Source organism: Musca autumnalis, unplaced genomic scaffold (assembly GCF_047663935.1).
Source record: "Musca autumnalis isolate F117 unplaced genomic scaffold, ASM4766393v1 scaffold_5, whole genome shotgun sequence".
Taxonomy (NCBI): Eukaryota; Metazoa; Arthropoda; class Insecta; order Diptera; family Muscidae; genus Musca; species Musca autumnalis.
In genome coordinates this window covers 13,531,646-13,558,424 of record NW_027412088.1, presented here as the reverse complement: position 1 = coordinate 13,558,424, position 26,779 = coordinate 13,531,646, and the positions used below count along the sequence as shown (strand labels likewise).

Here is a 26,779-nt window from a genome sequence, read left to right as displayed (position 1 = left end):
AAGTGTAAATACCCTCTTTAGCCTAAAGGCTGAGGGTATAAAAAGTGACAAACCATTTGTAAAAAACATATCGTATAAAGTACCCATAATGGGCCAAATATTAAATGTTATAAATGACAAAAAAATCTAGAAAAAATCATGGTATAAGTAAAGAGGTAGATTTAAATGAAAAAAATCTATAGAACCCTTGTTTTTCTTGAATTCCTAAAACTTCAAAATAAAAGCAACAAGTGGGTTTGTTTACAATCCATTTTTTTAGCATTTTATAAAAAACGCGAAAAATGAATGAAGAGTTAAGTTTTCTCCACATAATCGAGTCGTGAATATGATAAACTGATTGTTTCAATGCAAATCTCACCAATTTCTTCCATACAAATGATCTAAAAACAATTTTAAAAATCATTGAATTCGATTGTTTTTAAAATTGTTTGGCATATTATTCAAACACCACACACACATACACAGTTTGTTTATATTGTTTTGAAGTTTTAGGCATACTCGAATGAAAAAATTTAAATTGACATAAAGCTTTGGCTAACCTTTCTTATTAAACCATGGTTTTGACGTTTTAGGAACAGTTGAAAGAAAAAATTGTATTGACTGAAAGCTTTAGCTAACCTTTCTTATTAAACCATGGAAAAAATAGTTGTAATCTCAATGCGTAAATCCAATAGGAAAAGCAAACAAAAAGTTGTAAAGAAAGAACATAAGTGTCACCCTGTTACTGCAACAGCTGCTTAACTCTTCAAATTACTGTAATCAGCTGTTATTTTACCACTACATCCATCGTACATGTTCAAAATATATATTTTTTGGTAATTTTTTAAAACAAACACATTCAATTTACGAAATAATGACTGGAAGAAGGAAAGAGCATTAGTACTGTGCAGTGATTCATGGAAATAAGTTAATGATGCTAAGAACGAAGTGCTAACAACAATTAAAACAATTAAATATGCTTTGTTGTTAATAGTTGTGAGCTTTGTGTTAAAGAGAAAGTTGTTAAAGAGCGAGCAATATCATCATATCTTCTGCATTAAGAAAGAAGATCGTCAATTGCTTCAACTGCCAAACTGCGTTATCCATATCCAGCTAAAAACAAATTTATTTAATTTTTTTAAATTGCTCGGAATTAAAAGATTTTAACATTTAGAAGTGTATTTTCATTAAAATTTGCCAACAGAGAGGCCCGAATAAAGTTAACAAAATATTTATAAATAAGTTTTATACAAAGAACTGACGAACTACGTAAAGCATTAACAAAACAAGTTCTTTGTTCAAAGATAAAACAAATGCAAGTGTGCAAGTGTATGTGTATTGTAATCTAACATTTCCAAAGTGAAGAGCAACGGTACAAAAACAAATATCCCACCACAAAATGCATAACGACGAAGAACGATTATACGATCCCAATGCGGAGGAAGCTTCACTGGAGGACAACAACGAAGTTGCACATAACATAGATGCCACATCTACTGCAACAGCAACTCCACCAGACGATGATGGCTATTCGAGTAATTCCAATTCATCACAGCCTTCTGCCGAGAACCAACCTCCTCAACCGGTCATAAAACATAGATTTTTTATATTGGAACCTGCAGTATTTTTAGTATTTTTAGCAATGTATTTATCGGGTAAGCTTGAATATCTTTAATCTTAATGAATTTCATCGCCGTAATCGATTTGTAATATTTCTTATCACACTTTAGGAACTGTTTATCAAAATCAATTACTATATCAAACATGCATTTATGTTTTTGAGTACAATGAAACCCAATGTTCACCATTGCTGGGCGTTGAACGCGAAACAGAAGAGGTCCAAGTAAGTTCAAGCAACAATTTAGCATTTAGACATGTTATCTTTCAATTTGCAATGCCTAATTAATTACATTCACTTCAAATTAAAAGGAGTTAATCGCACCATTTCCAGTAACACCCACATTAATAGATAAGAAATGATTTTTTGTGTTGTAATTTATTTTATTTATTCTCTTCATTATGCAATTTTTGTAAATTAAGTCATAAATAATCTCTTTTAACCAAGTAGCAGCAAAAACAAACTGTTTACAAAGATTATGACAGTAAACGTTATCCAAACATTTTGAACAATGAACTGTTTGAGGAAAATTGTGAAATTAATAACATATGCAGAAAAAGAATTTATCTTTATGAAGACATTGCACATAGCAATAAAAAAGTTAAACCGTACATCAGTTCAACAACACTTCATGAAAATAAAGCAGCTTGTAATCCGGAACCAAATAACTAGCTTTGTTTAATTTTAAGAGCATCATACTGATTCAAATAACTTCAGTTATGATGGGCAGATATAGAAGATATGTATATTCATATCGGATGCAACTTGGACTATGAAGTGTCTTCATTACAATCCGCATAAGACGATATAGTCTAACTTCGCAACAACGTACCTCTCTATAATACCCCCAATGAGTTTCAAATTTCAATTTTATTTATTTAACAACCGAACATTAATTCAACGCCATCGGGCCAAAAAAGATGAATTAAATTATCACTACTCAAAATAATAATTCGACAATTGTATGATTAAAATTCAGAATAATAATACAATGAGGAATATAATAAATTTATCTATGTATATAGAATGTAAGATCTTGGGTAAAAATGACAAAACCTTTTAACGATCACATAAAAACTCATTAAAAGTAGGAGAAAAATTAGATTTAGTGGCATATAAGACGTTTTGAATACGTTGTCGGGGAAACAGTGAAAACTTTCATATCGTTGGGCAAGATATTAAAAATTCGAGCTCCTCTTACTCATAGCGGAATCGTCAAATAAATCCTCATAAAGATGGTTAACCCGGCTGTAATACAAACGGCGTTTGAGGAACATTTTATTAAAGATTTGTTTTTGGAAAGTCTAACTAGAATTTATAACACAAAACAGTTTCCGAAAATTCCTAATAGGTACTAACAGGATATTAGTGCGAAATAATATGAGCTTACATAAACAATGTAACAGTAAAACCAGAGTAAACATTTGAAAATGCATTAAAAATTCTCTATAACGTAGCTGCTGGGGACGAAGGATCTCTGCGCTACTAAATATACCTCAAAGAAGTTTATTTGTGTGAGAACTCACATTTGTACTTCTTTTAATAAATTCATTAAGAGAACTCCTTACAGAGAAACATTAGGGTTTCGGGTTTTGCACAGATAATGCTTTTCATACCGAGTAACTTTGTTGCGGAAATGTTTACTTCCCGAGATATAGGCCTCCAAAGATCCACAAAGGAACTGCTGAGTCAGGCTATTTTGAGCAAAATTAAAATTTAAAAGAACATTTTGTTTGCGTAGCTGAAACTTTGCACCTGTCCATAGAAGAAAGTCTTAAATCCTCGGACAAAGGCCGGCTATTAAAAAACTTACCATCTTTTGTTCCATTTCCTAGAAGGGACGATAACGAAAGATACACTTCCAATATGGACTATGTCGGTTTAATAAAAATCAAATTTATTAGCAAAACTTCCCAATTTGTTCGGAAAGCCTTCATCTTCTTTTCCTCAGTATTAGGGGGAACGCCGGAACTTCTACAAGATAAATACCCCAAAACTTTCTATTAGCGATAAAGTGTGAAAATCTCGTAAAGAATTAATTTTTAGGGAAACTTTTTATACCCTCCACCATAGTATGGGTTCCTAGTATCCAAAAAAACTTATATTCCAAAGAATATAGACATATCGCTCAAAGAGTGACACATTTTAAAAAATCAAGTTTCGAGAAAAACGCATTTTAATTTGTCGATTGAAATTTGACTTCACAACTTAAAAAGATTATTACGCAAAAACGAAAATAACTAGTTGTTGTTGTAGCAGCATATAATGCTGGGTTGGCAGCCGCTGGCCGAAACACTTTTGGTTTCGGGTCAATCCGGTACGTAAGAACCCGCTGCCGTGGACCATATTTTGCAGAGAACTAGCCAGATATCAGTACTAAATTTCTGTGCAAGAGCAAGCATGACTTGAAGTGTTTTAGTGCATCATAAATGAAAAAAACTTTTTTGATGATTTATGCCAAACTCCTAGAAAATAAGCTGTAACTCGTTGAGTTTTAGAGATATCAACATGAAAATTTGGCATAAGATAAAGTAGAAGTCGTAGAAAAAAAAGAAATTGCTAACTCAAAAAACCCATTTTTTGAGATATGCCACTCTTTGATTAAATGAGCGATATGTCTTTGTTTTGGTATAGCCCCCATATAACGGGGGCTATAATCGTCATCCTAAGTCCACATTTTGGTCTAGCACCCACATAACGGTACCTCCCGATTTTCGGTTGTTTGAGGATTTTAGGTACAATTATTAACCGAACTAGCTGCAATTCGATATTTGAGGTTCTCTATGGTCACGAAACTTCACTAATAATCGTCATTATAGGTCCACATTTTGGTATAGCGCTCATATAACGGTACCTCCCGATTTTGGTATTTTGAAGATTTTAGGTACAATTTTTGACAATTGAGGTTCTCTGTGGTCACGAACGTTTTCCACCAAAAATCGTCAATATTGGTCCATGTTTCGGTATATCTACTATATAACATCACCTCCCGATTTACGGTATTTTGAGGGTTTTAGCTACAATTTTTAATCGAACAAGCTGTAATTTGGCATTTGAGATTATCTGTGGTGACGAAACTTCACCAAAAATGGTCAAAATAGGTCCATGTTTTCAGTATTTTAAGGGACTTGGCTACATTGTCTGACGGAACTACCCATAATTTGACATTTGAGGTTCCCCGCAATTACAAAGCTTTTCAACCACTTTGATGTAGCTCAATAGATGGTAACTTTCACATATCGATAAGTAATATCGGTTCACTCCTTCCGGTACCTCCCCCACAAAACTTCGAAAATGTTCGGAAAATTTGTGCGCACGATAACTCTTGAAGGGAGTAACGGATTTGGCCCACACTTTGTACATCGTGAAAGTTCTACCAGACTTAAATGAAGTTTAAATATGGACTCAATCAATCCACTCCTTCGAGTACCTCCCACACAAAATTCCGAACAAGTTCAGTTTAGGACCTGCTCTCGAATCGCTTTGTTGTACTTGTATTCGCTGTACCCCATACGACGGTACAAGTTCCATAAGGGGCAAGTCCATCCTTCCAAAGAAAATAGCCTGAAAGGTGCAAAAAACCCCTATGACACCGTGTGTAGTGGTTGGAGCGCAAGATATATCTCGAACGGATCTGCCAATTCGGTCCAAAATTTGGCCTTCTGCGCATCCTAATATATCTACCAGATATAGATCAGGTTCGAATATGGACTATATTTGTGCACTCCTTTGGGTACCTCCCACACAAAATTTCGGATAAGTTCACTTTAAGACCTGCTCTCGAATCACTTTGATTTTTGTTGAAGCTATTTGCATTCGCTACCTCCATTACGACGGTAAAAGTTTTTTCAGGAGCAGGTTCATATTTCTTGGTTAAACAACCCGAAAGGTGTAAAAAGCCCTATGTCACCATATGTGCTCTCCAACTGTTCTACCGATTTGGTGCAACATTTGGTCTTCGTCATATTTTATCCAAACTTAGTTTCATGTGGCAATACCGGTCCCCAACTTCCGGTACTTCTCCCCAACATTTTAAAAATGCCACTAAAATGTTAGGACGATATCACGAATCGTGCAACCAATTTGGTCCAAACTTTGGATCTCCTAATATATTGTCAAAATTTAGTTTAACTTCTAAAATGGCCCATATCGGTCCTCCCTAAGGGTACCTCCCCCACAAAAGTTCAACATTTGTGTTAATCGCTAATCCACATTTTTGTCGGCAAATTCAAATGTTGAAAAAGGGCCACAAAATTCTGAAGATACGCTAAATACATTCTATCTGTCCGTAGATGAAAGTTTCAATTCACATTGGCTGAGGGTATACCTCTGTCGGCAAAGCCGACTTACACTTTTTTACTTGTTTGGTTGAAATTCAGCGAAATATAATTATGAATATCTCAACTAAAATTACTGGTTTCATCTATAACTGTCAAAAGGAATGACTCCCAAATATAGATCCACTTTCAAAATGGGCTATGCCAATCAATTCCTTCAGGTATATACTCTGCAAAAGTTCAAAACTTTTGCGCTTTAATCCAATTCAAATTTATTAGCAATACGTCCGAATTTATTTAGAATAATCGTTAAACCTCCCATAATTTGCTTGTGTGGTTTATTCTGAAGGAAAATTCGCCGCCGTTTCAACTTAAAGGAGAAAGTGAGAAAACTCACGTGGAATTTAAGTTCCGAGTAACTCCATATATACCGTACCTCCAAAAAAGACCACAAAATTCTGAAAATAATGTATGTATGTATATAAAACGCATAATTTTTAGAGAAAAGCATTTCGGTTGTGTATCCAGTGTTCGATCTGTCCATAAATGAAAGCCTTAATTCACACAGTATGCAAATCTGACAGATAGTTTTGCTGGTGGCCACGACAACTCTCCGAGGGAGTAGCAGATTTGATCCAAATTTAAATCTATATTTTTTATTATTCGTCTCTGGGGGATCATGGTCGACCTCGATTTCGTTTCTCTTAAATGTCATCCTTAAATATTGGGCCACTAAGTGTCTGTTAGTCTCTATAGAAGCCCACACTTCAAGAGGTATGGAGTCCGAAACTTTTGTTCCAAACCCCTTTTTGTAAAAATATGGGGCAGTTTAATTTAATTTGTGTAGCCTTGGTTTGGTACTGGGTTTATTCCCCATACGTTTGGTTTTATCGGCAATTTTAGTTATTTTAGCTTTTGAAATGAAAAAATGCTGATTCATTTATAATTGCAATGATATTGTTTTTGTTTTGTTGTTTTTGCGAAGCCAAACTAGCGATAAATTAGTTGGAAACTCATTTTTATAAAAACGAAAAAAAACCTATTATAAATTGTTTAAATTTGAAGTGTTTGAAGTTGTTCACTTCGTAAACAATTTCTCGCTATAATAAAACAATTATATAAAAGTAGCATAAAACTAAATAAATATGCAATTAATGATGTTTCGTGACGATAGCGCTATTTATAAAAAAAAAAAACAAAATGTTATTAATGTCTCGTGTTGAATGAAAATTTTGCAAATAGGAAATACCTTTGGCAAATTTTTCAATGATTTTTTTCTTTGAGAGAGTAGACATGACAATAACTTTAGTGACATAATAAAAAAAACTAACCTTTGTAAAAACACAATTCTTTGTTAAATAATTCCAGTTGATAGGCTCTAAATTAATTATCACCGTGTTCTCTATTTATTAAACGCATCACCCAGAAATAATTAGCTTCCTTTGTTCTTTCTTTGATTACTACAATTTAATATGCATTTAATTGTAATTGTTTCTATTATTGTTTCCATTGTGTATGATAATATTTATAAGTTTTAAATTCGCATAAAGTTTGTATAGGAAATCTGGGGCGTAAACTTGATATTTTCTAAAATGCATACTGCCGTTGTTGTTATTGTTATCATAATTAGTTCTACATTCTTATCACTTTTTTCTGTGGACATTAAAGAGTAGCTTAGTTATTTTTTCTTTGCATTTTTAAAACACAAATGCCACACAATAAAATAAATGTAAACAAATGCAATGAATCAATAAATTAACTAAGCAATTATGTTAGGTTCAATGTAAATGTTTTGTTTTATTTATTTCCAGCTATTTAGTTTTGTTGTATAAATACATATCAGATTGACAAATCTAAATGTGTGTGAATCATGCAGCTATAACATATTAACTTTAAGCACAATTTTTGTTTATTCCAAAAGCAAGCCAATTAGTGGTTTATCTTATCCACGTGTTGTACTTTTGTAATTGTTAAATAACCAAACCACTACCAGTACCACATACAATTCAAAACAATTTGTCTTTTAATTACTTTTAATGCATGTTTTCTTTTTTTTCAGCGCATAGAAACCCAGGTTCAGCCATATGTTGCAAAAATTCTAATGGCCCGTTCATTGCTGGAAAGCATAATACCAGCTATTGTTAGTTTATTTATTGGTCCGTGGTCAGATAAATTTGGGCGTAGACCCATTGTACTAACAACGTTTACAGGTACAACTATAAACAGAATTATATATTCGATTATATTAAAAATATATCTTTACTTCTATTACAGGTTACCTAACGGGTTCCATTATTTTAACAATTTTAAGTGTTATTGCAACTAAAACTGTTATAAGTCCTTGGGTATTTCTATTGAGTTCTGTGCCTTCGGTTCTCAGTGGTGGAACATGTGCCTTAATTACTGGAATTTATTGTTATATATCGGATGTGGCAAAGGAAAAAGCAAGAGCTTTGAGGTAAGGCATACATAAATTGCATTCGTTTTTTGTATATTTATTTTTTAAATTGTTTATTTATTTATAGAATGGTCTTAAATGAGGCATCGCTTTGCGCGGGCATGATGATCGGTAATGTTGTTAGCGGTTATTTATATGCTGCCACAAATACAGTAACTGTATTTGCCATATCATCTGGTCTTATGCTATTGGCCTTAATCTATGTTATAATTTTTGTAATTGAAAGTCTTAGACCTGATCAAATACATTCTGGGGTAAGTATAGATGAAAATTTGACCTGTGATCGATTCAAAAATCATTTAAAAGAGAAGTTATACATATTATATTATCCTATCAAATAAAGTTAAACTTTTCATTTTCTAGATTCGTCCTTTTGTTTTGTTTGCGAAGAAAATGTTTCGTCGTACAGTTGAATACTTTTAATACCCTACACCACAATGTGGCAAGGGGTATTATGTTTTTGTACATTTGAATGTAACATGGAAAAGGAAACGAGACCCATAGTTTGTTTTGGGGATATACATAGAATCACTTTCTGAGTCGATTTATGCTTGTCCGTCCGTCTGTCCATGTGTTTTGGTTTGGAACGTAACAAGTCGCATTTATTATCCGATTCAGCTGAAAATTGGGGACCATCATTTTTTAGCCATTGTAAGAACGCTATTGCTTTTGGTGAAAATCGTTTCAGGCTTGGATATAGCTCCCATATATATATATATTCAACCGATTTGTGGCATTTGGTGCACCAAAGTTTGCCAACTTATATTGAAACCGAAAATTGGACAGATATTTTCATGAAATTTGGAAAATATGACGCAACTTTGTCTAGAACAAATTTCTCTGAATTATATTGAAACCGTGTTGGTGTTAGGGTATCATACAGTAAACCTCGCCCGACTTTGGTCCTTTCCTTGCTAATTTGTTTTAGATTTTTATACCCTCAGCCTTTAGGCTAAAGAGGGTATTTACACTTTGATACGACCAAAAATGTGCCTCATCGAAATAATGGTTTTAGACCCCAATTATGTTTGTACGATATCCGTTTCAGACAATTTTGAGTAGATCTAGCAATGTCCGTCTGTCTGTCTATCTGTCTGGCTGGTGCGCACGATAACTCTCGAACGGATGAATCGATTCGGTTCAAATTTTGGGTATCGAAATATTTTGTCCAGATTCGATTTAAGTTCGAAGATGGCCATATAGGTCCACTCCTTCAGGTACCTCCCCAACAAATGTTCAAAAATTGTAGCAAAACTTGTGCGCACGATAAGGGGTAGTTTACACTATATGTAAATGTCATATGACATGAAATTTTCCATCGTTATATATTCGCTAATATGTGTAATATTGGAGATTTTCCTCACGCCATTTACTCTTTGCTTCCACACCAGCAAAAATGTAAAAAAACTACGTCTCCACATTGCCTCCGTAGGTATATATGGAATGTTTTTATTTCGTGTCATATGACATTGATAGATAGTGTAAACTACCTCTAACTCTTGTAGGGAATGACCGATTTGGTCCATACTTTGCACGTCGTGTAATTTCTACCAAACTTAGATTAGGTTCCAATATGGATTCAATCGGTCCACTCCTTCGGGTACCTCCCACACAAAATTTCGGAAAAGTTCAGTTTAGGACCTGGTCTCGAATCGCTTTGATTTTTGTTTACGCAAGTTGTATTCGCTGTCCTCTATACGACGCTGTAATTTTCATTAGGGGCAAGTCCATACTTCCTGAGAAAATAGCCGATTTGGTCCATACTTTGCACGTCGTGTAATTTCTACCAAACTTAGATTAGGTTCCAATATGGTCAATCGGTCTACTCCTTCGAGTACCTCCCACACAAAATTTCGGAAAAGTTCAGTTTAGGACCAGCTCTCGAATCGCCTTGGTTTTGGTTGTACCATCTTGTATTCACTGTCCCCTATACAAAGGTACAAGTTTCCTCAGGGGCAAGTACATACTTCCTGAAAAAATAGCCTGAAAGTTGAAAAAAAAAACCCTATGACACCACGTTTATGGGTGGAAGCGCAAGATAATTCTCGAACGGAAATGCCGGTTCCGGCCAAAATTTGGCCTTCGTAATATTGTTTCCAAACTTAGTTTAAGTTCGTAGATAAGCCATATCGGTCCATTCCTTCAGGTACCTACCCCACAAAAGTTCAAAAATATTCGGAAAAATTGTGGGCACGATAACTCTTGATAGGAGTGACCGATTTGGTCCATACTTTACACATTCTCATAATATCTACCAGATATAGATCAGGTTCGAATATGGACTATATTTGTCCACTCCATCCCTTACCTCCCACACAAAATTTTGGATAAGTTCGCTTTAAGACCTGCTATTGAATCACTTTGATTTTTGGTGAAGCAACTTTCGCTGCCTCAATTACGATGGTAAAAGTTTGTTAGGGTTCTACTGTAAACAATCAGAAACTAGGCATCATTGTTATTATACATACACACACACACACTTGCTACCCTCATGCTATACTCTTTCTCACTCAGTCAGTCTCTTTCAGTCATTCAGACAACACAGTCATTGTATTACACCACAAGTAGTAACACGCACATCAATTGTAACGTATTTTCAGTTTCCAGAATTAAACAGAATAAATCTTGCTTAAGTTTGTTAATTTATCAATAAGTCTTTTATTTACAACATAAAAGCACAACTAAATCTTTTACTCAAACGTAAGAGTACAACAACTGGCGACGAGGACGGTGAATAAGGAAATAAATTCTTTAATTTCAATTCATCTACGCAAAAATCAACTGCACATAAAATGTCAAGCGAGAACATTGTGAAATTACTAGCTGAACAGCAAGCGGCTATGAATCTTCAAACGCAGTTACTGCAACAATTAACAAATCTACTTCAAGCACAGAGTACTGGAAACACCAAAGATGCTACGAGTCCCAGCACTTCAAAAGCAGCATTGATGGAATCTCTTTCACATTCCATGACAGACTTCGTTTATGAACCGGAAAGCGGATTAATTTTTCAAGCGTGGTACAATCGCTACCAACATGTCTTCGAAAAAGAAGCCCAATCTCTGGACGATCATGACAAAGTTGCGTTACTCTGGAGAAAGATGTCAAACAGTGTTCACGAAAGATTCAGGAACTACGTTCTTCCAAAGAATCCAACAGAAATGAGTCTCAAAGACACCCTGGAGAAACTTAACAAACTATTTGGTAAGGTAGAAACTCAAGTGTCTCAACGCTACAAGTGTTTGCAAATGAAAAAACTTGACGGAGAAGACTATAAGGAATACGCCGGAAGAGTTAACTTACAGTGCGAACTCTTCAAGCTAAATGAAATGCAAGTGGATCAATTCAAGTGTCTAATCTATGTCTTAGGTTTACAATCAAGCAAAGACAACGACATTCGCTTACGTTTACTCAAATTGCTAGACGAAGCAAAGGACTCCACAACTCTAGACACTCTTGTAGATGAAACTCAACGACTCATGGATTTGAAAACAGACAATACATTGATCGAGCATCAATCGCAATCAATATGCGCAGTCAAGAAATTCGCCAAGAACAACAACAAGCATTCCCATAAAATTCCTAAAACGCCCTGCTGGTTATGCGGAGACATGCATTACTCAAAATACTGTCCATTTAAAAATCATAAATGTTCAAAGTGTCAGCAGACAGGTCACAAGGATAACTTTTGCAAAAGCGCAAAACGAGGCAAGTCCACTACAGACAAAACTGCAGTCAAGTCGGACAAAACAAAATACAACGCCAACGCTGTATTCTCTTCAAAGCAACTCCAATTTCAACAATTGCGAAAATATACCACCGTGGAAATAAACAAGAAACAAGTCAAATTACAAATCGACACAGCATCCGATATTTCAATCATATCACGATCAACATGGGAATACATAGGTAAGCCTCACGTACACAAAACAAATGATACTGCAACAGACGTTAATTCCAACAGCATCAGCCTAATCGGAAAGTGTCAATGCAACATAACGGTATCAGACAAAACGCTAACTCTACAATGTTACGTCACGGAAATCGATAACTTAAACATAATGGGTATCGACTGGATACAAAGTTTTAACCTTTGGGACAAACCAATCTCAGCTTGGTGTCGCCAAATATCAAACGATGAATACATATCAAAACTGAGAAGCAAGTTCAAACCTGTTTTCGACAACAGCAGTCTTGGCCTTTGTACAAAAACCAAAGTGCATATTAAACTTCTTCCAGACGCAAAAGAAACATTCATTGCAAAACGCCCAGTACCATATGCCGTGAGAACAGAAATAGAAACAGAGCTAGATAGACTTGAAAAAGCAAATATCATCACACCAGTCAATTCTTCAAAATTTGCAGCGCCAATAGTCGTGAGTAGAAGGAACGGAAAAATTAGAATTTGTGCAGACTATTCCACGGGTCTCAACAATTCAATTGAACCAAATCAGTATCCTCTGCCCACTCCTGAAGAAATTCTCTCAGATTGTCACGATTGTATGATATTTAGTCATTTGGATCTCTCTGACGCATATCTACAAGTAGAAGTCGACGATCAAAGCAAAGACTTGCTAACTATTAATACTCACAAAGGGTTATACAGATTTAATCGTCTCACTCCAGGTATAAAATCAGCACCAGGATCCTTCCAGCGAATCATGGATGAGCTATGCACAGGCATCCAAGGAGCACGAGCGTACATAGACGACATAGTCTTGGCAAGTAGATCTCTTCACGATCACAAAACTAATCTTAATTTGTTATTACAGAAAATTCAAGATTACGGGTTCAAACTCAAATTCGAAAAATGTCAATTTTTCAAACCATCAATAAAGTATCTAGGTCAAATCATAGATAAAAATGGCATACGACCTGATCCAGATAAAATTCTTGCAATACAGAACCTGAAGGTCCCTGAAAACATTTCAGAAGTACGATCTTTACTAGGCTCCATAAACCACTATGGAAAGTATGTCTACAACATGAGAAACATCCGAAAACCACTAGATGATCTCTTAAAAAAAGATCACAAATTCATTTGGACCAAAGAATGTCAACAATCTCTCAACGAATTCAAACGCATTCTAACATCGGATTTACTACTAACTCATTACAATCCAGCATTGCCAATTCACATTGCAGCGGACGCATCATCACATGGCATCGGAGCGGTAATATACCATACTTACCCAGACAACAGTGTCAAAGCCATTCATCACGTCTCAAGATCACTTACTCCAACGGAGCGAAATTACAGTCAAATCGAAAAAGAAGGACTAGCACTAGTTTTCGCCGTACAACGTTTCCACAAAATGATTTTCGGAAGAAAATTCACCCTACATACCGACCATAAGCCATTGCTCACCATATTTGGTTCCAAAAAAGGTATTCCGGTCTACACCGCGAACAGGTTACAACGTTGGGCTCTCATCCTTCTCACCTACGATTTCGATATAAAGTATACCAATACAAAGGATTTTGGACATGCAGACGTTCTGTCAAGATTGATAAGCGCACATGAAAAACCATCAGACGAGTACATCATAGCTTCAATCAACCTAGAAAACGACATAAGATATGACATCACAGACGCCGTATCAACACTGCCAGTTAGCTTCAAAATGATACAGGATGCAACCAAAAAGGATTCAACCTTACAAACAGTTTCAAACTACGTATACAACGGCTGGCCAGAAAACAAAAACAGCATAGATTCTTCAATTCTTCCATATTTCAACAGGCAAGATTCAATATCAATAACAGATGATTGTCTTATGTTCAATACGCGCATAATAGTACCCGAATGCTAGGGAAACAAATTCTCAAACAACTGCATCGCGGACACATAGGAACAGAAAGAAGCAAATCTATCGCACGCAGCTACGTATATTGGCCAAACATAGACAAGGACATAGAGACTTATGTCAAGAAATGCAACAATTGCCAACTCGCAGCAAAAAGTCCCATCAAAACCAACCTTTGTCCTTGGCCCACAACAACACGCGTTCTCGAACGTGTTCACATAGATTACGCAGGTCCTGTAAAAAGCATTTACTACCTCGTAATAGTGGATTCATATTCCAAATATCCCGTCATATATGAAACTTCATCAACCACGACCGCAGCAACATTAAGGTTACTAACAACTTATTGTTCACAGTTTGGAAATCCTGAACAAATCGTATCCGACAATGGAACACAATTTTCCTCAGCGGATTTTGAAAATTGGTGTTCTCAACGAGGAATCAAACATACACGAACAGTTCGATATCACCCAAGTTCCAATGGTCAAGCAGAAAGATTCGTCGATACTCTCAAACGATCTTTAAAAAAATCAGAGGGAAAGGAGACGGCATCTAATGCACTACAAACATTCTTAGAAGTGTATCGTTCAACACCGAACAAAAACTCACCTAATGAACTCTCTCCAGCGGAATCATTCCTAGGTCGAAAAATGAGAACAGTTTTCGATTTAATAACAAAGCCTCCACCAGCGAGCAGAGAGAGAAACATTCAAATGGAGAAACAATACAACCGGAAACATGGTACAAAACAACGAAATTTCATCACTGGAGATCTTGTCTACGCTAAACACTTCAAAGGTAATAAAAGCTACTGGGTTCCAGGTGAAATTATCAACAAAGTGGGAAATGTTACCTACAACACTCTCATTCAAGTGGATAAGAGACAAATTCTTGTGAGATCTCACGCAGATCAACTCAGACCAAGAGAAACCGATCAAAATGTACCTGCAGAGCAAAATGATAATCTTCCTCTTCAAATCCTACTAGAAGACTTCAACATTAGTCCACCAATGGAAGAAGATTTCACAACTCCACCATCATCACCGGTTATGCACCCACAACGCATCACTTCTCGAAGAAACCCTGTACAGCCAGTATCCCGGACCCCCGAGAAGTCTCAAAAAGGGAGATGTTAGGGTTCTACTGTAAACAATCAGAAACTAGGCATCATTGTTATTATACATACACACACACACACTTGCTACCCTCATGCTATACTCTTTCTCACTCAGTCAGTCTCTTTCAGTCATTCAGACAACACAGTCATTGTATTACACCACAAGTAGTAACACGCACATCAATTGTAACGTATTTTCAGTTTCCAGAATTAAACAGAATAAATCTTGCTTAAGTTTGTTAATTTATCAATAAGTCTTTTATTTACAACATAAAAGCACAACTAAATCTTTTACTCAAACGTAAGAGTACAACAAAGTTGTTTCAGGGGCAAGTCCATACTTCTTGAGAAAACAGCCCGAAGGGTGTAAAAACCCCCATGGCACCCCCATGGTCTATGTTGGTCCATTCCTTTAAGTACCTTTTCAGCAAAATTTTTGAACTTTAATCCTAATCAACATTTTTGTCGGTTCATACAAGACCAAAAATTTTAAACCCTCTAAATACATAAGTTTTTTGTGAAAAAAGTGTTTCCATTTGCACAGGCTGAGGGTATATCTCTGTCGGCAAAGTCGACAGATACTTTTTTACTTGTCTTTTGTTCGCTCATACAGAAACAGTATGTAACTAAAACCAATTCCTGTTATTACACCCATTGAAGAGGTGTAAGTTCTTCTGATTGGTCCCTTAAATTGACCTTACTCTGCGCGCTTCTCATGATGTTGCATATTATGCCCTCAGGTTTTAGGTTAACGTTGCTTATCGAAATAATGGTCTTATACCCCTAGTATGTTTTGGCAAAATCAATTTCAGACAATTTGGAGTCGAATTATCTCTGTCCAAACATAGTTTAAGTTCGAACATGGGTAATATCGGTCCAATCCTTCGGGTACACCCCCCACAAAAGTTCAAAAAGTTTCGCAAGATAATTTTCAAAAGGAGTTACGGATTGAGTTTGGACCAAACTTTGCAAATCGTAATATTTCTAGGTCTTAAAATGGACTCTATCTGTTCACTCTTTCGGGTACCTCCCACAGTACATTTCACAAATTTTAGAACAATCTTATTTTACGGACCTGTGTCGAATATTCTTTAAATCTTTTGCAGCAGGTTGTCCTCGACGGGCATATTGCAGCTGTACAATTTTTTTGAGGGAAGTCCATAATTCCTGAGATAATATTCCTGCCGAATTGAGTATTTGTGTTAGGTCTAAAAATCTTTAGATGGTAAACACGTTAACTATCGAAATGAGTGAAATCAAGTTCTAAGAATGGTCATATTGGTCCACTCTTTTTTCCTAAAACGGTGCGCACGATAATTCTCGAAGGGAATAACAAATTTGGTCTAAACATTGCATATCGGGTAACGGTACCTCCCAGTCACACACAATTTCAAAATTTGTCCCAAAAGTGCAGTTTAAGAGCAGGTCTTGAATCGTTTCGAATTTTTTGCAGCAAGTAGTCCTCACGGTCCTTATTACGGCAGTATAATTTTTGTGGGGAGCAAGTCCAAACTTCCTGAGTTAATTACCAAAATTTTTTTTGATTTTCGAATCGACACAAAGACACGATTTTTATGTGCTACAACATCATTAATCCTTTCAATTGTATATTTTCAGTCCAAAATTAGAGAATTCTTCCGTTTTGATTTGGTTAAGGATTTGGTAACGACATGCCTTAAACGACGACCAAATTTCGATCGTTCCATTATTTGGCTAACAATGATGGCACTAACAGTGGCCATTTTCACCATGGAAGGTGATTCGAATGTAACCTACTTGTATGTGCGCAAACAATTTGAATGGACCCTAAAGGACTTTAGTATGTTTAATGCGGCACGAATTGTTGTGCAAATCGTTGGTAGTGTCCTTGGCATGTTTGTATTGAGAAGAGTGAGTTGTTCTTTTTCACATAGTTTAAAGAAAACCCAATTAAACATCATCCTCTTTTAGTTACTTAAATTCTCGATTACTTCTATGAATATGATTGCCATTGCAAGTTGTGTATTGGAGAGTACTGTTAGAGCCACTGCAATTTATTGGTGGGAGTTATATGTTGGTCTTACTTTGGGTTTTATGCGTGGCATTATGGGACCAATGTCAAGGGCTATACTTTCACACGTTGCCCCAGCCAATGAAGTTGGTAAGTACAAATTTAAATTTTTTTCATTTTCGGAAAAATTCTTATGATCATTTGTTTTTCTTTCAAGGTAAAATATTTGCATTAACCACTTCCTTGGAATCGTTATCGCCTCTTATTGCCGCACCATTGTATACATTTGTATATAATGCCACGTTGTCTTATCATCCTGGTTTATTTAATTTCATAAGTGCCGGCTTATATTTGTTATGTTTCACGTTTATAGCGTAAGTTTTGAAGAACTCTAAGATTTTTGTGTTTTTTTTTTTGTATTTATTTTTTGTTATTTTCAGTATCATATTCGGTATACAAAAATCGTTGGGCCACACCGCTACCTATCAGGCTATAAGTAGCTAAGGAAAACCTCCCACAACTTTTAATTGTTTAATTATAATTAGCAAATATAAATGTGTTTTACAAGGACAGTGATTAGTTAATTTTGTAATGTACCTTTTTACATATGTATATGTATGTTTCTGTATATAAACCAAATGTTATGAAATACCTCTAACATATCTATGTATTTATGTTAAACAATATGGTAATACGTTTATATTATTTCTTATAGAGCATTGTTTGGAGTTTTTATAATTATTATTTTTTTTTATCAAAATTTTACGGTTTTTAACAAATATCGTTTGTTATGAAATGTGATCATAACATTTGAGTCTTCCGAATATTTTAAATATGTATAATTTAAATCAATACAAATTAGTAATGTGCTTTGAAAATGGAACAATAAAGTAATGCATTTACTTTTGAAATGTATTCAAGTAATTCTTACTAAAATATGTATTTCTTTAGGGAAAATGACTTGAATTGTCAGAGTTTTAATGGAGAAGGTGTTGGTTACAGGAAGTGTAATGGAGTGTTGTTGCGTACAGCTAAAGGTAAAACTCTCAATTATTGATGTCATTAGCTTCATGATTGTAATATTACTGTGAACTTGCAGTTAATGGGAAACTAAAAATAGTATTTGCAGATACATCTGCTTAAATGAAAACCTTGCGAGAATCCGGAGGAAAGCCTAAATTGTCAAGAGAAAATGATCAATGTCCCGACCAAAATTTTGTAAAGGGAATTGCCAATTCCATGGAAACGACGGTAAATTCCGTACTAGAGTACCAACCAATACAGTGTGTAAGTGCTAAATAATGATGTACAGTAGTTAGAATGTTTGAACATGAAGTAGGTAGAATAATACCACAGTATTAATCACAGAATGGCCGAACTATTTAAGACCGGAGCTGATGTGCTAATTAGGTGTATTAAGGAATACTTAGCAACTTGTGCCAAGTTGGACCAATATTCGATGATTACAATCTTAGTATACTTTGCTCCGTAGTTCGTAATATAACGTGCTCATCAGTCATTAAGTTGGTTCAGGATTTTAGAGCATGTGTGCCATAAACTATGGACTTGCACCCGAAAAGTATATACCGTCTTAATAGTGGCCTCGAGGACAAAAACGATCAGAGACATTATTACGAATGATTTCGTCTAAGGCTGAGATGAGCTCATGGTCGACCTAAGAACCCAAAAATTTGAAGTGAAACACGATTGCTTACAATTGCAGTACTTACTTTACTTACTTAGTTGGCCCATTACAGAACATTTGTTCCATAGACCGAACTAAGAAAAGATCTCCATTCCTCTGTTTTTCGCTTGACTTTTTGGAATACCGCGCCTTTCCATTTCTTCATCCACTTGTGTGCTCCATCGAAGCTTAGGCCTGCCGATTCTGCGTGCACCGCCATGTGGCATGTATTCATACGCCTTTTTAGCGGGTTCATCATCGCTCATTCTCATGATATGGCCTAGCCAATGCAATCGTTGCATCTCGATACGTTTAACTATATGCATGTCTTTGTATAGTTTATATAGCTCGTGGTTCATACGACGTCGATATTCACCGTCAACGCAAATCGGCCCGTAGATCTTTCGAAGAATTTTCCTCTCAAACACACCAAGCACTGCCTTATCTGCTTGCGCAAGTACCCATGCTTCGGAGCCATACATTAGCACGGGTAGTATCAGCGTTTTGTATAGTGTTATTTTTGTTTGACGAGATGTGGCTTTGTTTTTAAATTGCTTACTTAATCCATAGTAGCATCTGTTGGCCAATACAATTCTTCTTCTTATTTCACAACTGATGTTGTTTGTTGTGTTTATGGCAGTGCCGAGGTAGACGAAGTCTTTAACTACCTCAAAATTGTAGGTACCAACTTCTACGGTTGGTCCGAGCTCTATGGACGCTTTGCGCGTCGACACCATCAATTTGGTCTTTTCGCCGTTTACCGCCAGACCCACTTTCGACCTTTCTAAAGGTATCAGTTACTTCCTTTACTGATCGTCCCATGATGTCTATGTCATCAGCATAGGCAAGTAACATGTGGCTATTGGTGTAAATTGTGCCATTTCTTTTGACATTTGCATCTCGTATTACCTTTTCCAGCAAAATGTTGAATAGGTCACACGAAAGGCTGTCTCCTTGTCTGAAACCTCTTTTGGTACAAAATTCTTCGGAGAGGTTCTTTCCAATTTTAACTGAGGACCTAGTATCAGTTAGAGTCATCTTACAAAGCCGGATGAGCTTTGCGGGAATACCAAATTCAGACATTGCATGGAATACCTTTGATCGGAGGGGACTGTCGAATGCTGCTTTATAATCGACAAAAAGATGAAATGTGTCGATCTGCATCTCTTGGGTCTTCTCTAGGATTTGCCGCAGGGTAAATATCTGGTCAATGGTGGACTTGCCAGGTCTAAAGCCACATTGGTATGGTCCAATTATCTCGTTGACCATAGGCTTTATTCGTTCGCACAGTATCCCTGACACTATCTTATAGGCAATAGGGAGTAGACTTATGCCCCTATAATTGGAGCATACAGTCTTATCTCCTTTTTTGTGGACGGGACATAGGATGCTCAGGTTCCAATCGTCGGGTACGCGTTCTTCCTGCCAGATGGTGCTAACTAGCTGATGCATACACCTTATCAGCGCGTCGCCTCCGGTTTTAAACAGCTCGGCTGGTAAGCCATCGGCTCCTGCTGCTTTATTATTCTTCAGCCGGTTGATTGCTGTTTTTACCTCATCTTGGCCGGGTGGTATACATTCTATACCATCTTCTGGGATTGGATCTGCGGTATCATCGTCTTCACCACTATTGGACACCAGCAGATTGGAGAAATGTTCCTTCCATATCCTGAGCACGCTATCTGTATCTGTTACCAGATTACCTTGCTGGTCTCTACAGGAGGATATGCCTGTACCAAAGCCATCTGTTTGATGTTTCACTCTTTGGTAGAATTTTCGGACTTCATTCTGGCTCCTGTACATCTCGATTTTTTCACACTCCCGCTTTTCCATCTCTCTCTTTTTCTTGCGGAAAAGACGTTTCTCTTCTCTCCTTTTCCCCCGATATCTCTCTCGTGCGCTACGCGTTGCTACTGATTGTAAAGTAGCTCTATATGCCGCATTTTTATCTTCGGTAGCAGCACGGCACTCCTGGTCATACCATGAATTCCTTTGTGGAGGTCTCTGGAATCCAAGTATGGATTTTGCGGCTGTTTGCATGGAGTGGGCAATATTTTGCCATTGTGTTGTTATGTTATCGGGACAAGGAGTGCTCGCGTTAAGCAATTGGGCTAGTTAAGTGGAATATGCTGTGGCTATCTGTTGTGTTTGCAGCCTATCGATGTCCAACTTCCGCGTTGTGTCTGTTCGTGCTTTATTTGCAACGTTTAGACGGGTACGTACCTTTGCTGCAACAAGATAGTGGTCCGAATCAATGTTTGCGCCTCGGAACGATCGTACATCCAACACGCTGGATGAATGTCTTCCATCTATCACAACATGATCAATTTGATTACTTGTTCTTTGATCTGGGGACAGCCAGGTGCCCTTATGAATATCGAGATGATTAAATCTGGTACTGCTAACTACCATGTTTTTTGCAGCTGCAAAGTCTATCAGCCTCATACCATTGTCAGATGTTTCACTGTGGAGACTGAATTTCCCGACTGTTGGGCCAAAGATATTCTCCTTTCCAATTTTGGCATTAAAATCGCCTAGAATGATTTTAATGTCATGGGCAGGGCAACGGTCATATGTTTCTTCTAAGCGCTCGTAAAATATATCTTTGGTCTGTTCGTTCTTTTCTTCAGTGGGAGCATGAGCGCAAATAAAGCTGATGTTGAAGAATTTAGCTTTTATTCGAATTGCAGCAAGTCTTTCATTCACTGGGGTGAAGCTGGATAACAGATGTTTTAGTCTCCGACTAACTACGAATCCGCAACCAAACTCATGCTTTACGTCATGGCAGCTATAATACAGTGCGTCACCTTTAGGTGTTGTTGTGACGCCTTTCCCAATCCATCGTATTTCCTGTATGGCAGTAATATCGGCCTTGTACTTTTCAAGTACGTCTGCCAATGCGAAGACTGCACCTTCTCTATAAAGAGTGCGAACAGTGCAGTACTTATAATATGTAATTATTATTTTTAATATTTATAAATTAATTTGTTGGTTGTTGTTCGACCTTTTTCCTTATTCAAAATTAATAATTTAGTCAAGCTCGAGGTCAATGTTGTTGTAAATCTTTATTTATTTTTCTATCGATATTTCGCAATTACATTGTATTGCATCATCAGGATTGTCTACAATAAATAAATAGATGCAAAATCTTACAATATGACCGATGCAAAATACATTGTACAAAAACAAATAACATACCATCTTCGCAAAAATACGTAAAAAAACAAACATAGAAATATTCACTTATAACTAGAGTAGAATCACTACCATCGTCATTTGATGTAAATATTGCACTGCTGTTTTCTTTCATATTGCGATCTGTTTATATTTTTTCTTTTGCCTATGAGACTTCGGTAGCTTAACGCACTATTATCTACGTCACTTTTGAAGTTCATGCGTTTTGTTGTTGGCACATTGAGTATGTGGAGCATCTCTAACGTGTAACGTTTGCCGTGGTGAGTTTCACTGTCTAACACTCTCACTCTCTCTAACTGTGGGTGATGAGTTGTGTTAGCACAGTGGTTCACTAGTGCTGTCTTTGGTTTTTCGTTCTGGTGCCTTAACTTAATGTCGGACTTATGTGCTGATAATCTTGTTTTTAATTTGTTCTTAGTTGTTCCGACATATAATTTATCACAGTTTTCGTTTAAATTGCCGCCACATGGAATTTGATAAATCACATTGCTTTTCTCCGATTTTTCTATTTTTGCTTTTGTATTTGAGAAAAGGGTTTTCAATGTATTACTGGATTTATGTGCTATATTAATTTTGTTGTTGTTGTAAATATTAAAATGTTCAAATCTCTCAGATATATCAGGTACATATATCACAGATTTGTAAATTGTCTCCTCATTGTTGTCATTTTTTCTCTCCCTTGGAATATCCTTGTAATAGTCCTTGATCAGGCTGTTTACTAAATTCTGAGGGAAATTGTTGTTATGTAAAATGTTTCGGAGTTTAATTTTATTTTGCGGGTGAAACTCATCATCACTTATAAACAGACATCTATAAATGAGATTTTTCGCCGTATTAATGATTAATGATTAATGATTATTCTCTTTGGATGTTTTGAGAAGAAGTTAATTATACGTCCCGAGGCTGTAGGTTTTTGATACCAATTTGTTTTAATTTTATCCTTATCTCTTATTGTCATTATGTCCAGGTATGGAAGTCTACCATTTTCTTCTGCTTCAAATGTAAATTTTATATCTTTATGATAACTATTAAGCGATTTTAAAGTTTCATCAATTGCACTCTCTTTAATAATCGCAAATAGGTCGTCTACATACTTAGTTAAAAATGTTGGTTTTGAGGTTAACTGATTCATACAAGAATCCAATAAGCTTTCCATCACTATATCTGCTACTACTGGTGAAGCTGGGGACCCCATTGGTAGACCTCGTTTTTGTTTATATATTTTATTCTCAAATTTGAAGTATCTGTTGTCTTTGATACAAAAACTTAATATTCGAATGAAAGAGCATTTTGACATACTTGTATGTTCTTTTAGTTCATCCCATCTACTTTCAATAATTTGTATGGCCAAGTCCACAGGAATACTTGGGAAAAGTGAAACCACGTCAAATGATATGAGTTTATCGTCTTTATCTATCGTCAAGTTTTTTACTTTATCTCTAAATTGCACTGCGTCTCTGATATTGTATTTGGAGTTTTCTGTTAACTTATTTAATATGTTAACTATGTATTTCGACATTTCACTGGAAGGGGATTGTACGCATGAACAGATGGGTCTTAGAGGATATCCATCTTTATGGATTTTTGGGAGACCATATATTCTTGGAGTATAAGCCACGTCAGTTTTCAATTTCTTTCTTTCAAATACCGTAATGTTTCCATTCATGTAAAGATCCTCAACTAATTCATTATTTTTCTTTTGTAATGATAATGTTGGATCCTTATTCACTCTCTGGTAGGTCATCATATCTCCCACTATGTTCATCATTCTATTTCTATATTCTGTTTGGTCCATTGCGACAGTGACATTACCCTTATCTGCGTTGGTAATTATCAAGTCTTTATTCCTTTTCAAAAAATCTTTTGTCTGTTCCACTGTGCGGAGGATAAATTTGTCTCTCCCACTGTTCTTCATTTTATTCAAGTGATTGTCTATCATTGTAGTGAATTTAATTCTGGCGTCTTCTTGCTCTTCTTTCTCCTCATTGGTGTGTATAACATCTTCTCCGTCCACAATGTATTTAAAAAGAGGGAATTTATCTTTTGTTACTGGCAATGCAAATTTTGGACCAAGGGAGAGTAGCCATTTAACTTCTTCTGGAAAATGTATGTTCGTCTTATTAACGAACCAATCCTCGTTTATTTTCATGCCAACTCGTTCTCTTTGTTTTGTTTTAAGTTTTTCAAATTTGTGTATGTGTATTTCTTTCTGTTTTTGTTTTTCAGACTCTACTATTTTAAACTCCGAAACATTTTACATAACAACAATTTCCCTCAGAATTTAGTAAACAGCCTGATCAAGGACTATTACAAGGATATTCCAAGGGAGAGAAAAAATGACAACAATGAGGAGACAATTTACAAATCTGTGATATATGTACCTGATATATCTGAGAGATTTGAACATTCTAATATTTATAACAACAACAAAATTAATATAGCACATAAATCCAGTAATACATTGAAAACCCTTTTCTCAAATACAAAAGCAAAAATAGAAAAATCGGAGAAAAGCAATGTGATTTATCAAATTCCATGTGGCGGCAATTTAAACGAAAACTGTGATAAATTATATGTCGGAACAACTAAGAACAAATTAAAAACAAGATTATCAGCACATAAGTCCGACATTAAGTTAAGGCACCAGAACGAAAAACCAAAGACAGCACTAGTGAACCACTGTGCTAACACAACTCATCACCCACAGTTAGAGAGAGTGAGAGTGTTAGACAGTGAAACTCACCACGGCAAACGTTACACGTTAGAGATGCTCCACATACTCAATGTGCCAACAACAAAACGCATGAACTTCAAAAGTGACGTAGATAATAGTGCGTTAAGCTACCGAAGTCTCATAGGCAAAAGAAAAAATATAAACAGATCGCAATATGAAAGAAAACAGCAGTGCAATATTTACATCAAATGACGATGGTAGTGATTCTACTCTAGTTATAAGTGAATATTTCTATGTTTGTTTTTTTACGTATTTTTGCGAAGATGGTATGTTATTTGTTTTTGTACAATGTATTTTGCATCGGTCATATTGTAAGATTTTGCATCTATTTATTTATTGTAGACAATCCTGATGATGCAATACAATGTAATTGCGAAATATCGATAGAAAAATAAATAAAGATTTACAACAACATTGACCTCGAGCTTGACTAAATTATTAATTTTGAATAAGGAAAAAGGTCGAACAACAACCAACAAATTAATAATTCCATACTTGATCAAAATCTAGCAAAATCCTTTACTTTTTGGGAATATTGTTAAGGAAAGAAATGTTCGAAATGAAATTTCATTATGGGTCTCTGAATAAAAGAAATCTGTAACCATAGCATATAACATTCTTAGCAGCACTTGTTTTTGATATATGTATATGTTTTAGGGCCATATATCCCAATTTTCATACAGATTGTCGTTGTGGTTGGATACTGTAAATATATTGATGGTTTTTCGTTGTGAATTCATACAGAAGATGTTGTACGTTCCATTTATAATGCTTTTGAAATATTTGTGGTGCATATATATTTGGAATATCAAAAACCCACATTGGACCTGCCCAAATTGCGTATTTTTAGTACTTTCAACTTAAATTCCGTAGTTTGGATAAGCCATTGGTTGCTTATATTGTAACTGAAATTACATTAGAGGTCTACGGCCATGGTCAATTGAAAATATAGGTGTCATATGGGCTCTCACATGCACAATTTGGTGTGGTCCAAAAAACTACAATGGTGGGACTAACTCCTACTTTGGTGGCATTTACGGAATAAACCTTAGAAATTGAGATAAATGACTATATCGTAACTGGGTTCGTTATGGTCAAATGTTTCTATAAGACGATTCGAATTCAAATTCGTTCGAATTACTACCAAACTTCTGTTTGTGTGGCAAATGTTTGTGTGCCTTGGCTCTGGAGAATCCGGGTGCTGTCGCGCATGAAGCTTGTTAAGAAGTAGGAGCCTGCTATGCGCAGGGATAAGGCACAAGTCTACTCGTAGTTTGGCAGATGGTGTTCGAACACTTCATTAAGGACAATTTGAAATAGATATTCGGTTAGTAACACGAGCTGAATGAGAATTATAGTGGAAGGGTGATTTTTGTTTTTTACACTGAAGATGCAGCGGGTCCTGATGGGTATAATTTGAGAAGTACCCCAAGGAAGGCTCGATATTTTAACCTACACCATGCACCAGCCAGCTCCAGTTCATTATTGTGGCCAAAAAATGAATTCTACAAAAAATTGTGAAAATTGGATCAGATTTCCGTATAGCTATATAGGTCCCAAAATACCTAAATTCGGCCTCAATTCAACGGCAGCGTGTTCTTTCGTACAAGATTGACCCGAAACCATAGTGTTTCGGCGGCATATGCTTCTATGTAGGTTTCTATGCAACAGTCGGAGCTATACCAAAATCCGATTTTCGCACATTTTTGTAGGACTCGTTTTTTAGCCACAAGAATGAAGTGGTAGACAATTTTCATCGATTTGACCATAAATGCGGATTTAAGAGAATTTTCGTGAAAATTACTATGGAAACAAAGATCGCTAGGTTGGCACGGGTTAACCTTAACCGATCGCATCCGATCAAATGGCAAAAAAATTGGGTTTTTTTTTTGTTTTCCGGTAACATTTTAGTATAACGGT

The 26,779-nt window shown here is 35.9% G+C and overlaps 1 protein-coding gene across 1 annotated transcript; it reads left to right on the top strand.

Annotated features, from left to right (window-relative positions):
* Positions 1 to 648: 648 nt before the first annotated feature.
* LOC141386950 (probable peptidoglycan muropeptide transporter SLC46) lies at positions 649 to 18,182 on the top strand. Its single transcript, XM_073955860.1, has 9 exons — positions 649 to 1,634; positions 1,710 to 1,822; positions 7,934 to 8,084; positions 8,149 to 8,332; positions 8,400 to 8,586; positions 16,874 to 17,146; positions 17,207 to 17,396; positions 17,464 to 17,620; positions 17,687 to 18,182. Exons 1-9 carry the CDS (start codon positions 1,379 to 1,381, stop codon positions 17,748 to 17,750), a joined length of 1,575 nt encoding a protein of 524 aa, XP_073811961.1. The 5' UTR covers positions 649 to 1,378; the 3' UTR covers positions 17,751 to 18,182.
* The last annotated feature ends 8,597 nt before the right edge of the window (positions 18,183 to 26,779 follow it).

Excerpts from the sequence above, each read along its gene's own strand:
- LOC141386950 (XM_073955860.1), top strand. The coding sequence starts at position 1,379 with ATGCATAACGACGAAGAACGATTATACGATCCCAATGCGGAGGAAGCT. Across the intron at positions 8,085-8,148 it reads TGTACTAACAACGTTTACAG|GTTACCTAACGGGTTCCATT; the intron begins GTACAACTATAA and ends CTTCTATTACAG. Across the intron at positions 17,147-17,206 it reads GCATGTTTGTATTGAGAAGA|TTACTTAAATTCTCGATTAC; the intron begins GTGAGTTGTTCT and ends ATCCTCTTTTAG.